The following is a 14,646-nucleotide window of genomic DNA, read 5'->3' on the forward strand; positions in this document are numbered from 1 at the left end:
AATCACACAGACAGATTTTAAAATAATTTAATTTCCTAATTTTATTATTGCCTCATTGTTGCAATATTTTGTTCTGCCAGAAATTCACATTTCAGTTCCAGAGACAGCTATTCCTTTGCATTTTATTCCAAAAAGTAGTTCAACTAGTATTTAAGTACAGATGTCCCCAAGTTTTTATTTATCTGGAATAAATTGTAACTAAAAGGAAAGTATGCCAGATCATATATTTTTCAATAGAAGCGAATTTATAATAGGTGTTCAATTTCTTAACAAGAGCCTAATGTCCAAAATTAATTTCATCAAAACAATCATAAACATTGTATTTGATCAACTACAAATTACATCCCTTTATAATGTACAGTATAAGACTTCACAAAGTATATATAAATTAATTAAATAAAGATTTACAAGAAGCAAACATAGCACATAATTAATATAGTTTAGAGGGTCACAGGGATGAGAGAGCTTTACAAGGTGGGATAATTCTGTGTAAAAAAAAGGTAACGTCAGTGTAACACACAGAGTGGGTCAAAAATGAATGTGTGTGTGTGTGTGTGTGTGTGTGGAGAAGGCCGGGTGAAAGGGAGCGGGGAGCCATTGCAGTACTGAGGTTCTCGGCTGCCTGCAGGAAGGATTGGTATTGGCTCGTCTGTCAGGAAATAGACTGATTTGTTGGGATCATTTGTGCACTTTCTGCTTTAACTGAAACGAAAGAGTTATCACTGGAGAGGATTATACTCCATTGTAGACCTTCGCCAAAATGAAGCTCTCCATTGCCTCCACGCTGCCAACTGCTATGTGCGTATGTTTATTATGACAGGAGTAAACACTGTTTCCTGAACTATGCAATATGATATGTGGATATGATTGGTCAAATTATTTCATAATGACCCATATTATGTTAATTTCTGATTGATGTTTTATACCAAGATACTATCACAATTTTGTTCTTCCATTTGACTGCCTTTCAGTTGCTCTGTTGAACAGTCAACAATGTGGAACTACCATAAAAACTCTCTTAAGGTGCTTTCTTTTACAGTAATCCTGCAGGAACTTAAAAAAATTGCAGATCATCTCAATCTTCTTTGCCTGAATTTGGGTCTTTATATTTTAGATGACGAATGATCAATGACTCTTTTGAGACTGTAGGTCTCCTGAGTGAGTTAAGGTAGGAATTAAATCCCAACGTTTTCACAACTACAGAATACATACTTGCTCCATTGGATGCGCGATTCTGTGGCTACAGAAAGGGTCAATTTTGTGCTCTAAGCCTAAAATCACCCTAAAGGAATACTGAGGAAGTGAATGAATCAACTACTGAAATTGGCCCCAAATTATAATTTAAAAATTTAAAGTTGCTCATTCTTCAGACAACTAGAATGTGGGACATGGACTTAGGGAAGCAGCATAGAAGATAAATTAAAATAAAACTTACTATTTAAACATAATTATTAAAATGTATACTTCAACAGAGCAAACTGTTGAAATCCTTACTTAATGTATACTAAGCTGATCTTCTGCATATTAAGATAATTGAAAATGAATCTTGATGTGAATGGAAGGGGAGAGGGAGTGGGAAAGGGGAGGGTTGCGGGTTGGAGGGACGTTATGGGGGGGAAGCCATTGTAATCCATAAGTCGTACTCTGGAAATTTATATTCATTAAATAAAAGTTAAAACAAAACAAAACAAAACAAAAATGTATACTTCTACTACAAATGCATTTTCCTTTCCTTCAAATATTTACAAGATGTTAAAATCTCAAAATAAGGGAAAAGCATCTGAAAATTACAAGTAAAATGTGGTTTTCTTGTAAGTTAGTAATTATAACCTATTTATCTAAACCCAGTTAATTTAAATAATTGTCTAATGAGGTTCAAAAGGAAAACCTTGACGTATAAGGTATTTCAATGCAAAAATTCCAAAATTTCTATTGAAAATGGAAGCTTTCAAAATTCACATGTAAAAAAAAGTAGCCGTGGCAATTATCTAACAAAACTGTGACAAAGCCATAAACAATGACACCAATATGATGAATTATCAGGACTGAAAAACACAAACATCTAAGTGTTTTTGTCTGACTATTACTCCATAATATACTGATTTGAAATTCTAACAAAGAACAGGCTGACAACAGAAGAGTAATAGAGTGTATGCCAATTGTTCATGACCTACAACAATGCTGATGAACAGCCCCATTAAGCCTCTCTATAGACAGAGTTGGTGATGAATTTAGGAAGAGCAAGAATAATCTGAAAGTCTTTTAAAGCACTTAAATGTACAAGGGCTTATTTATCCCAAAACCATGTGGCGTTTCTCAATTCCTGCTATATTTAACTGGGAGATGAGATGGAGCCAAAGAAATATCCCTGGGTCAGGAGCCTGGACTAGGTGAAACTACTCCTGGCTGTTTTTTTGCCTTTAAACAAATTACAGCATCCCTAGATTTCAGCTTTCCCCTCCCATGAGAAGCACATAAAGAAGGACCTTTATCGTGCATGACATTTAATATTATATTCAGAACTATATTCCACCTGTCTAGAAATGTGCCCAAGATCTCAAGTTATGCCCATGACAGACTACAGACTAGAGCCTCCTCTGTCGGGATAACTGTAGAAATGAGGAAGGATTTGTGGTCGTTCTCCAAAGCAAGGTAGTCAGTCTTTAAATTATGTCTAAAGAGAATGCGTATGTGAGGTTGTTGATCTCGATTATTTCGACCCCAGTGTAGGTCACTGGTAATATAGTTTCACTATGAAACGCAAATAAGATTGGCCATACAAAAATGATTCTCATATTACTGAGGATATATTTTACTATGGAGATTTTGGTACATACTCTTTGTGTTAAATTTTTTTTTCATTGAACTAAAAGAAGCATATTTCTTGGTAACGTCTTTTTGGGGTTATGTCAAGCCATGACACAACTGATATCTTCTTCAAATTAAATACTTAGGACTAGGTGACAAGAGTAAAGAAGGCCAAGTCTGTGATGCAGAATCAGGGTTAGAATCCCAAGCAAGTAGCATGGTTACTCTGGACATTTCACTGGGTTCTTCATCATTTTATCTAAATTGCAGTCCACCTGACTGGTCACCACCTTCCTTCTTCACCTTTCCAAGGAAATCTGCACTCCAAAATTTCATAGCCAACAAATACATACTTCACAAATTTGTTGGCTAGAAATTAATGTGTGTGGTCTAATATTATAACTATTAATGCATACCCAGTGACAAAACTGTACCCATTTTGAGAAGGCTGTGGTTGGGAGATTATAAAGTACCATTAAGTAATTTTACATTGCAAAGTGTTGATAAACATGTTAATAGAACTGGGTTAAATGTTTAATTTTCACCTTGAACACTTTAAGTATAATATTCATTACAAAACATGAAGTGTCAAGGACCCAGTGCTCAGCCCTACTGAATGTACATTGCCCATTTATTGTGCTGTGTTGTAATAGCCAAAAGTGGACTATAATTTTTCTATAAGAATATAATTGCCTTAGCCTGTTTTTACTGTGGCAGTAATGGTTGATTTTCATAAATGGTTCAAATAATTTGTGAAGTAGGGTCTTCATGCTCTTGTAAACAGTTTTCTGAGATATTGGCCAAAGAATGAGGGGCTTACATTAATTTTTATGATGTGTATGATAGCTATTGTAAAGATACTACATGCAATAAATTGGATCTGTAGAAGCTACTACTAAGAGTGCAAAGTTATTTAGCAGGCTACTCTTCCTAAATGGGACAGAAAGAACTAGTGGGTGACCATTTTATAGGAGAGAGATGATTTTAAAACATAATTGCCCAATGAAGACAGAGAAGAAATATACAAGATACTAGAACTAGTACTCTAGTTATTATCTGGTGAAAAAGGTGAGGCTTAATTTTAATAAGTATTTCACTTTATTTCACATGCTTTATCAAACAGCATCTTCCCTAATATACAAGTAAATGTATACTTTTGTTTCATTAAATTCAAATTGTGGCAGTTTGCCAGAATCTATTGATTCATAATATTTGCAACCTGTATAAATAAATTAGTTCTCAGTGCTTATTGTTTGTTGAACAAGTGAAAGATATGCTTTTTGCTCCTCCCACCAGAATAGTAAACAATTAGGTCATGTTTACTTTTGCATTTTTAGCACAATGTCATGTGTTGGTTATGTGTACATTAATTATCAGAAACAATTAGGGACACAAAATTAATCCCTTCATGTAATCTTTCTGTGAGATGTGTACGTTCTCCAGGCTTTCTCTGTTGTCAGAAGAGCCTTTATTATTTATGTTGGATTCTTCATCATCAATCTTTTCATTCATCTGTACAGATCTGGATAGAACCCCAGATGAGTCACTTTTAGAAGGAGCCAAAAGATGTCTTTGGTTCATAACAATCCCTCCTTCTCGACGAAAAAGTGTCAAATATTATAGACAGAGTACATACTCTGGGGGAGGGGGCATGACTTGCAAAGGGTAGTGGCATCTTCTACACATTCAGGTGGGTTGAGCACACGTCCTTGACCATTCTGGTTGATCCAGTGGAATTGATCTTACCAAGTCCCAGGTGATGGGTACAGTAACTTTCCATCTTTGGTTTTTGTAGAAGATTTATCTGTTTGCAATTCTTATTATAATAAACACTGCCCATGCCAAGTATATTAGATTAATGCAAATTCTCCTGTTTGTTTAGCAGCTTTGATTTTGCTGCAGTTGTAAATATGCTTGGAGGAGTATACTATAATTAAGCTACAAAAATGTACCATGAGATATTGTATAGCTTTATTCTCACTGTAATGAGAAAGGGTTATGACATTATTTTCAGAATGAACAACTGGCCCAAGGTTATGCCTGGTCTTTGGTGCCTCCTTCGTTGTGCTGCCTGGTAACGAAGGAACCACATGATGTTCCTGAAGCAACTTCCTGCAGTTGTTTGTCTCCCACAAATAGACACAAGAGCAGACTCATCTAATTAGCAGAATCCCCCTTGGACTCGCTGTCTGTGCTTTCCGCACATTAATAAAGCAGAGACGTGAAGTGGGGCCCTTGAGGGCCTATCACCATAAGTCCACTGTGTAAACTTACGGTGTGGAAGCCACAGCTCGGCTGAGGGGCCGGAGAGGCTTGCTCTGAGGGGGCCCCGATAGGAACTGTGCTCACATGGTCTCAGCTGGGAGTTGCTCTGGTGTGTTTGACTAGCAGCATTTCAATGGCCAATGCCATGTGCTAGAGAAATTCAGGGGTGTGTAACCCTGAAAGCTTGGATTCTAGGGAAGGTTGTAGGTTGCAGGGAATCAGTCACCAGTTACTCTGCTATGTCAGCGAAATTCACAGCACAGAGAGTTTGGATAATTTTCTTTTTATCTCTGGAAGCTTAGGATAATTATTTTTTGCAGCCACGTTAACTCTTAAGATTAGTGTCTTGATGGGGTTTTCATATCTATCTCAGTGTTCCAAGAGGCTAGGTACTTGCTCTAAGTGCACATTTACCAAGGATGGACCTGGAACCACTTTGATCCAGTAGTCATTCAGGGAAATGAATTGTCAGTCTGGACTCAAGCTATAGATAGGGATGAAAAAAAATCTTATCCAAGATCAGCACAAAAGGTACCCTTTCAATAGACTAACTTTGAGAGTTTAAAAAATTTTCCTAGTAAGGAAAAGAATCAAGCTTTCATGGGCCAGGCTCACTGTTGTTTAAACCACCAGAGAGGATTCAAGAGAGAACCAGTTGGGTGCACGGCATCCAGCAACTCAGGCAAAATAATATTTACATTCACTTGAGTAAATTTCAGAATTAAAGGCAGACATTTATGTTGACCTAAATTAGCCAAACTTCACTCAGTTCTTCAGTTCCCTTGAAATGTTATGGATTTCTCCTTAGTGTAGGGATGAAAAAAAACTCATAATTTCTCTTATAATCCCAGAAAACCTGTGTCCAGTAAAAGTAAAAAATAAAGCCCAGTATGAAGTTACAGGCCCCTGATGGCTCTCTGAGAATGGCATCTATGAAATTTTAAATGTAAACATCTACAGTCCTGTGCTCATCTACTCTCCTCTTGACTGCAGAATAACTGCGCCGTTTTTCTAAGTTTACGTTTACTTCCTTGTTAACGGTTTCTCATTTGGAGTGTCTCCTTTTTCTGAAGGCTAAGTGGAAGCTGATCAGTGATCACACTGCATCTTCCTTCCGTAGCTCAGAGGGATGGCTGGAGGAAGAACATCAGCAACAAGAGAATGCTGACCGGACGGACAGCCAACAACATGACAGGTGGGGCAGCTAGACTGGCTCCTCTGCATTCACAACATTCGCCTTCTGAGTTTTGCTTACAATTGTCTTAGGAGTAGACTGAACTACATGAATACATTTGCTAATAAGAAGCCTTTTTTACAGCACTATTTTAAAAATAGCTATTCAACATAACAACCTTAATTTTAATGTACCAAATTACAGTTTTCAATAACTTAAGTGAGCATGTCCTGTCACCCTCAACACACGTTTAATATATACTTGTTATATATAGATGGATATGGTGGTATCCATATCTATATTTGTCTACACAGACAGACAGACACACACACACACACACACAGAGTAGAGCTACAGGGCCCTGCTAAATAGTGCGTCCCCTTAATTGCCACTGGGCTTATTTATATGGAGAGTACGATGCCATTTGTAGTATTTACTGGGTTTGTCCCTGTCAAAACTTTAAAAGCCACAGAGCCTGTACCACTGTGTCTAAGGACAGAGGCTGTGCTCATGGAGGACAGATCCATGAGGCACGAGTGGGCACCCACCACTCTGGCTTGACCCAGGGTGGGCAGCTTCTCCCCAAGCCAAGGCTCCCGCTACTCTCAGACCCAAAGAATTTTGTTTATTTAAATGACTGTTCGATTCTACTGTTGTAAAACATAGATTCCCCCAAAGAAATTCAATAAATAAAGGACTTAGCCACTGAACCAAGGAAGTAGAACTCCAGTTTTTAACCTTCCAATGGGATTGGGGCTAGATCCGACCCATGTCAGTTTGTACTGCAATAGGTCTTCCGGGAGGCAGAGGGTGCAACGACCCTACAGGCGGGTCCAGGACAGACTGTCTCTGGTCAGCACTGGCTCTCTGGGTGTCATTGAATGAGGCTTGAGCTGTAGCTGAATCCATAGCTGCTGGACCGTGACAAAGGCTGCTGAGCCTCTTCACTGGGCTCCGTGGAGTAGCTGGGAAACGTCTGCGCCCGGGACATCTTTGCCGGGCCAAACCCATGGCCTAGGGAGGAAGACAGGAGAGCCGTATTAAGAAACAGATCCAGGAGAGGAAACAGATAGGATAAAACCACAAAACAATAAACAGCAGAAACCTTCAAGTCCTCCATATTGAGCTCAAGGTAAGCAAGCTGCTAAACACTGAGAAGTTTTGGTAACTTAATGAGTTATAAAATTGGTAAATGCTCAGTTTTCCCCAAATGCATCTTGCCAAGATTTTTGGGTGTAGGGTAGGTAAATGCTCTAGACAGTTCCAACTTCTATTCTGCAATGTTTGGAACAGAATTGGAAAAGATTTTCCCAATCAAGCTCTTTTCACTGGACAGCCTATAAGCTACTTTCTTTTCTTTTTCACTCACTTTCAGTTTATAAAAGCAAATTACACACTTTCTTAAAATCAAACTACATAGTATCTTAACCAGCAAACCATCAATTATCAGCAAAAAGCTTTTACAATGATAGACTCAGCAGCTCTGGTTTATCCTAGTGGGTTTGTGAATCCCTATAATAAAATCCACTTCATGATGTGGTTTATCGAAATGACCAACCTTGGTGGTTACTAAGATAACCTAAAATTGAATCTTATGCAAAATATATTTAAAGAAAATTCCATCTGTGCTTTTGGTCACACAGCTACCACACTGTGTTGAGCAATTTTCCAACGAAACCAAACAGCAGTGATTACTGGAAACCAATCAGAACCCTAGCAGTTCAGGAGAAAAGCATTCATGCCACGGCTTCAGCTGAACTCCTAGCGGCCTCTGCGTCCTTTTGTTAACCAGTAATTATTCTTCCTACTTGAGAATGATTTGCATCTAATGGATGAGCTTGGCAGGGAGAGAAGAAAAGCCTTTCTGTCTTTTCGGAGCTTATATTTTACCCAAAGGAAGAGAGGCATTTAGTGTGATTTGTATTTCATCTGCTCTCTGGGGCGCGGAACCCAGAGACCACGATCTGTGAACACAGAAACATGGAGCTCTCCCTGTGGGAGCCCTCAGCGGCCCTGTCCTGAATGTCACACACGGAGCGTGGTGACATTGTCAGCTGTGTCTGGTGACTCCGAAAATGTGCTTGCAGTGTGGGAAGCTTGGGAGAAGCTTGGGATACGGGGAGGAAACCCAAAGGAACTGAGAAAGAAACGTTTAAAAATGTCCAGAGGAAAGTCTGGCTTTCTAGATTCAGGTCATTTTCGATTTGCTATTTGCTTGATTCTCTGGTTGACTCAGCACGAGCTGCTCAGGGGAAAGGGAGAGCAGGCATCTCCCCTTCCCCTCCTGCAGCGGGCACAGCCAGCCCAGTCCTTCTGAGCTTCCAGAACGTTCTGCCACCACAGCGCCTGCCGTTTTCCCTCTCCCTGGACCCTGTAACCCCATTTTCTCTCTGAGCCTTCAGGCCTGAGGGCGGTCACGCTTCCCCTATTGTGCATTTATCACAGCTCCTTACTGGCTCCTCCTTAAAGTAGCCCACAGCTTGCTTTTTTTTTTTTTTATTTATTTGACAGGTAGAGTTATAGACAGTGAGAGAGACAGAGAGAAAGGTCTTCCTTCCATTGGTTCACTCCCCAAATGGCCACTATGGCCAGCGCTGTGCCGATTCAAAGCCAGGAGCCAGGAGCTTCTTCCTGGTCTCCCATGCGGGTGGAGGGCCCAAGCACTTGAACCATCCTCTACTGCCTTCCCGCGCCACAGCAGAGAGCTGGACTGGAAGAGGAGCACCCAGGACTAGAACCCGGCGTCCATATGGGATGCCGGGGCCGCAAGGTGAAAGATTAACCAAGTGAGCCCACAGCTTTTTAAGTAGCCCCTTCGCTCAATTCTGCTAAAATCTCTTTCCCGTGGGCCTCTGCGCCTGTAAGAAGGGAAATTGAAGCAGCTGACAGCTGAGGAAGGGAGGGGTCAGAGTGTCAGAGGACTGGGGAGAGGCCAGGGGAGAAGTTAGAGCTGTGGTTAGGGGAGAGGTTAAAGTTAGAGCTGTGGTTAGGGGAGAGGTTAGGGCGAGGAGTTACAGGAGTGGCTAGGCAGAGGTCAGAAGTTGGGGGAGGGGCTTAGGAAGAGGTTGGGGGAGTGCTTGGAGGTTAGCAGAGTGACTGGGGGAGAGGTTAGGAGAGAAGAGAGAGAAATGGTTAGTGGGGCGTTTAAGGAGTGTTTAGATGTCAGTGAGAAGTTAGTGGAGGATAGGGGTGTGGTTCGACTGGTGGTTAGAGGGGGTTAGAAGTTAGGGAGGGTTTGGGCAGGGGTCGGGAGAGGTTGGAAGCTAGTAGAAGGGTTGGGAGAGAGGGTCAAGGGGGAGGGGTGTTTAGGGGTTGGGCCAGAGGTTAGGGAGGAGCGGGGTGAGAGGTTGGAGGTTGCAGGTTGCTTCTACTGCTGACCAGCCTGTAGTGGACTCCAGGGCCCGGGGTTTGCCTCTGGATTCCTAGTTCCTTATCTGCAAACTCTGGATGGTGATGAAAGTACTGAGCTTATGTGGCTCTTTGGAGTATTCAGTCAGGCATTAAACTGTGCTAAACGCTGTCACCCTAGCAAGCAGACGCGAGGTCACGGCGTCTCCAAGCAGGGTTGTTAACTTGGGTGGCCAGCGAAGATCTCTCCAAGGAGGTGGCATTTTGACACGATGTTTATATGACAAAGCTCTAATACACTCATCTGATATGAGAAAAGGAACTTAAAAATTCAACATTTGTCTCCTTATCCTATCACTGACTCCAGACAATAATTCACAATTCCTGTAGGTGTGGATACTGGCCTTTGTCAGCATAAGCCAGCTGGAAAGCCTAATATTAAGACCATGTTCCTGGCCTTGTTTTTATCTTGTTATTCTTAAATGTTTTATTTTTAAAATTATTAAATATTTTTTACTAGCACATAAACACAGCATAAACCAATCAGACCAGGCAACCCGGCTTTCCATTGCTTTATCTTTTCTTTGTGCTTGGAGCCTACCAGGTTTTCTCCTCCAGTTCTGTACATGGAATATATCACTAGGAACTACAGTCACCCCACTGTGTTATGAAACTAAAGATCTAGAAATATCTGCAGGAGAAACATTCTGGGGCACATTGTTAATTCACAATTTTTTTGTGGACTGAAAGCTATGACTTCAATTGAGATTTCAGAAGAGACTTTGTGAACACACAAGTTTTTCTCCTAGAATCTTGGGCATAACAAGTCAATCCCATGAAGAATATTTACTAGTCATCTACTAAAAGAGTTTAAAACCCCAGACAAAAGACACAGAATAGAAAGAATGGTCCCTGGCTTATGGAGCTTCCGAGCTGCTGTGGAAATGATGACTGGACAAGGGCAGACAATAGCAGACCCCAAATGAAGGTCCACACAGCCAGTGCTACACAGGGCCAGAGAAGGAAGCCAGCAGAGCTCTGAAGAACCATGCAACCCAACTGCACACGGCACTTCAGCAATCAACGACACTCAACACACACACACAGTGTGTGCAAACCCTCCACCACTACCACAGACTTCTTTTTTATTTTTTTTCTTATTTATTTGACAGACAGAGTTAGACAGTGAGAGAGAGACAGAGAGAAAGTCTTCCTTCCGTTGGTTCACCCCACAAATGGCCGCTATGGCAGAAGCTGCGCTGATCCAAAGCCAGGAGCCAGGTGCTTCTTCCTGGTCTCCCATGTGGGTACAGGGCTCAAGCACTTGGGCCATCCTCCATTGCACTCCCAGGCCACAGCAGACAACTGGACTGGAAGAGGAGCAACCAGGACTAGAACCCGAGGTGCAGGCACCCCAGGTGGAGGATTAACCAAGTGAGCCACAGCGCCGGCCCCCTACAGACTTCTGAAACATTTGGGTTCCACTGCACCTTTTTGGGTCTTATTTTCCTGCACCGAGGAACCCTAAGGTGTTCAGGGGATTAAATCAAAAATGGGCAGTAGGTATGCAATATATGTTAGTTATCTTATTTCTTCCTACATCGAATGGGTCAATATTCTTCTCATTGTTTTTGTTCAATGTCTGTTCCTTCTCTACCATCTCTCTATGCTGTTCTTCATGGTAATGTGCTTTGAATATTATTCTCCTTCAAAGTCAACATCACTTGCCTCACCTCCACTATGAATCTGTAGTGTTCCATAGTCTTATTGAAAATTAAGGACAATTTTTTACTCCAACCATTTATTTACAGACAGTTCACAAATGATGTTACTTAACCTTATCGTAAAAATAGCACACCTCAATCTCTCCCTCTCTTTCTCTGTAACTCTGGTTTTCAAATAAATAGCTAAATCTTAACACCCATGCCTCAATCAGAACTGTGTATATGAAGACTTTATAAATGTTTGATATTGACAACAATGAATATGAGAGCAAAAGAGAAATAACTAAGCAATTTCTCAATGTTCATTTGATCTATGCCCTTAGGCACTGTTAATGAATGTAAAACAAAATAAAACAAAAAAATCAAGTCTGTGACTTAAATTAAAAACTTAATGTTACAGATCCGTTTGTCCCAATGCACAAGGCCTGAAGTTAGATACTTCCTAAACTTTCTGTCTAGATCACTCCCTAAAGAATATGTAGCCTGTGGGGTCAGAGGGAAGAGCTGCTACAATTTAAATTCAATATACCTTTTCATAGCTATTGATCTATTTTAAAGTCCCCTTAAATTTTTGTTTCTGTTCCATTGTTTATTCATGTTTACTTTAGTAGAAAATAATATATTATTTAGCTTTCTATTAAGATGATGGTGAGAATGTGGGAGGAGCCATCATATTTCCTTATACCTGGTGGTGACACTCACCCCCCCTTCTCTACCTTCTCCCCGGGGTGTGCATATGGAGGGGTCTTCAAAAAGTTCAAGGAAAAATATATAATGAAAGGACTAAGAGTCAAAGGGAGCACATAAACAAGTCTAGTACCTGCTAATACTAACCGATAGAATAAGTAAAGGGGAGAGTGATCCAACATGGGCAGCAAGATACTCAGCAGACTCATAGAATGGCGGATGTCCTAAACAGCACTCTGGCCTCAGAATCAGCCCTAAAGGCATTCCGATCTGGCTGAAAAGCCCATGAGAGTATTTCAGGCATGGAAAGCCAAGACACTCTGGAAAAAACAAACAAAAAAAAAAAACAAAACAAAACAAAAAAAAAAAACAAAAAAACAAAAAAACCCAAAAAAACCCACCTAAATGAAAGATCTCTGTGAGTGAGATCCCAGTGGAAAGAACAGGTCTTCAAAGAAGGAGGTACCTTTCTCTGAAGGGAGGAGAGAACCTCCACTTTGACTATGACCTTGTCTAAACAAGATAAGAGTCGGAGAACTCAAGGGGCTTCCATAGCCTTGGAAACTCATGAATGGTGCATAGGGAGATTACTGATGCCATAAACAGGAGTGTCAATTTGTAAAGTCAACAACAGGAGTCACTGTGCACTTACTCCTCATGTAGGATCTCTGTCCTTAATGTGCCGTACATTGAGGCTTAATGCTATAACGAGTACTCAAACAGTATATTTCACTTTGTGTTTCTATGGGGGTGCAAACTGTTGAAATCTTTACTTAATGCATACTAAACTGATCTTCTTTAAAAAAAAAAAAAGAAGAAGAAGAAATTATCAACTCCCAACTTGACTCTCACTGGGATTAAACATGACAATAGGTCTGATCTGATTTCATCATCATTTAAAAAATCATCTATCATTTTTGACTTCATGTTTCTGTGTGGGAGCAAACTGTTGAAATCTTTACTTAATGTATGCTAAACTGATCTTCTGTATATAAAGAGAATCGAAAATGAATCTTGATGTGAATGGAAGGGGAGAGGGAGTGGGAAAGGGGAGGGTTGCGGGTGGGAGGGACGTTATGGGGGGGAAGCCATTGTAATCCATAAGCCGTACTTTGGAAATTTATATTCATTAAATAAAAGTAAAAAATAAATAAATAAAAAATATATTATGAAAACACTGCATGGATTTTGAAATACTTTTGCACCAAAATAAGCTTATCTGTTAATTCCATGCTTTCTTGAACTTTTTGAAGTATTTCACAGAAGCCCGAGAAATATAGTCCCACTTCATAAATAAGGAAATATATTGGCTATCGAAACACTTAGAATATTTTCTTCCTTCTAAAATTGTAGCTCTCCTCCCCAGTCATGGGAGCGCAACACAACACTAAAGGTGAAACCACTTTAACTTTAAGGGTAAATTTCTCTGCTGTATCATTAAAAAAAAAAAAAAAAGAAACTAGTAATGAACTAGAAGGAGCAGAAATGCGGCTGAAAATAACAACCTGAGAGAGGAGCAGAGACTCCCGTCATGCACAGCAGCAAAGGCGGACAGCAGCACGCTGTGCCTGTTCCCTCCTCCTGAGCAACGCCTGGTGCTGTTGCCGGCGCAGACTCACCACGAAGCACTCCCTGTCTGCTAGCCTTGGCTTTCTACTCTTACTAATACAGGTTATTCTTGACATATCATACACACTAAGCTGTTTTTGTAGGAATGCATGAGGATCCTCAAACTTACAAAGTGTGGATAGTCACTGTCTGAAAGTGAAGGGCCTGAGGATGATCTGAAATTGTTAATTTATTAGCTTCTGCAAATCTGGGGAAAATGGAAAGAGCAATGACCCTTTAAATGATAAAACAAGGCAAATAAAACCAAACAAACAAGATAAATAAGATCCCCCACACCCCCAAAAAAATATCTTCAGGAGAAAGGGAGTGGCCTGGAGTAGAAATGTGGAAACAAGAAACAATCAGGCCTACATAGAGGCAGTGAAGGTGCTGCCTTCCTTCCCGAGTAGCTTCTAGCCACTAGAGGAAGGAGTGGGCCGACTCCAGACTCAGGCATGGATGGTGGAGGAGCAAATGGAACAAAGAACTTGAGGTGCAGAGCGAGGTCCCTGCAGGCTCCTACCACAGTGCATCGGGGGCCAGAAAGTGTTAAGGAATGTCTAGTACTGGTATGCTAATCTTTTTTTTTTTCAATTTTTATTTATTTATATTTTATTTATTTATTTTTTTTAACTTTTTTTAACATCTATTACTTTTTTTAACTTTTATTTAATGAATATAAATTTCCAAAGTATGATTTATGGATTACAATGGCTTCCCCCCCATACCGTCCCTCCCACCCACAACCCTCCCCTTTCCCACTCCCTCTCCCCTTCCATTCACATCAAGATTCGTTTTCGATTATCTTAATATACAGAAGATCAGCTTAGTATACATTAAGTAAAGATTTCAACAGTTTGCTCCCACACAGAAACATGAAGTCAAAAATGATAGATGATTTTTTAAATGATGATGAAATCAGATCAGACCTATTGTCATGTTTAATCCCAGTGAGAGTCAAGTTGGGAGTTGATAATTTCTTCTTCTTCTTTTTTTTTTTTTAAAGAAGATCAGTTTAGTATGCATTAAGTA

At 40.3% G+C, this 14,646-nt stretch overlaps 1 protein-coding gene across 1 annotated transcript in view; it reads right to left on the reverse strand.

Moving 5' to 3' along the window:
* Positions 1 to 1,315: 1,315 nt before the first annotated feature.
* Positions 1,316 to 14,646, reverse strand: part of DOK6 (docking protein 6) — a 514,846-nt gene continuing 501,515 nt past the window's right edge. The window contains exon 8 of the mRNA XM_008261454.5: positions 1,316 to 7,261. Coding sequence (XP_008259676.2) covers positions 7,122 to 7,261 — 140 coding nt within the window. The 3' untranslated portion in view covers positions 1,316 to 7,121. The remainder of the gene's footprint in view (positions 7,262 to 14,646) is intronic.

Source organism: Oryctolagus cuniculus, chromosome 10 (assembly GCF_051225735.1).
Source record: "Oryctolagus cuniculus isolate XC-2025 breed Fujian yellow rabbit chromosome 10, ASM5122573v1, whole genome shotgun sequence".
NCBI lineage: Eukaryota > Metazoa > Chordata > Mammalia > Lagomorpha > Leporidae > Oryctolagus > Oryctolagus cuniculus.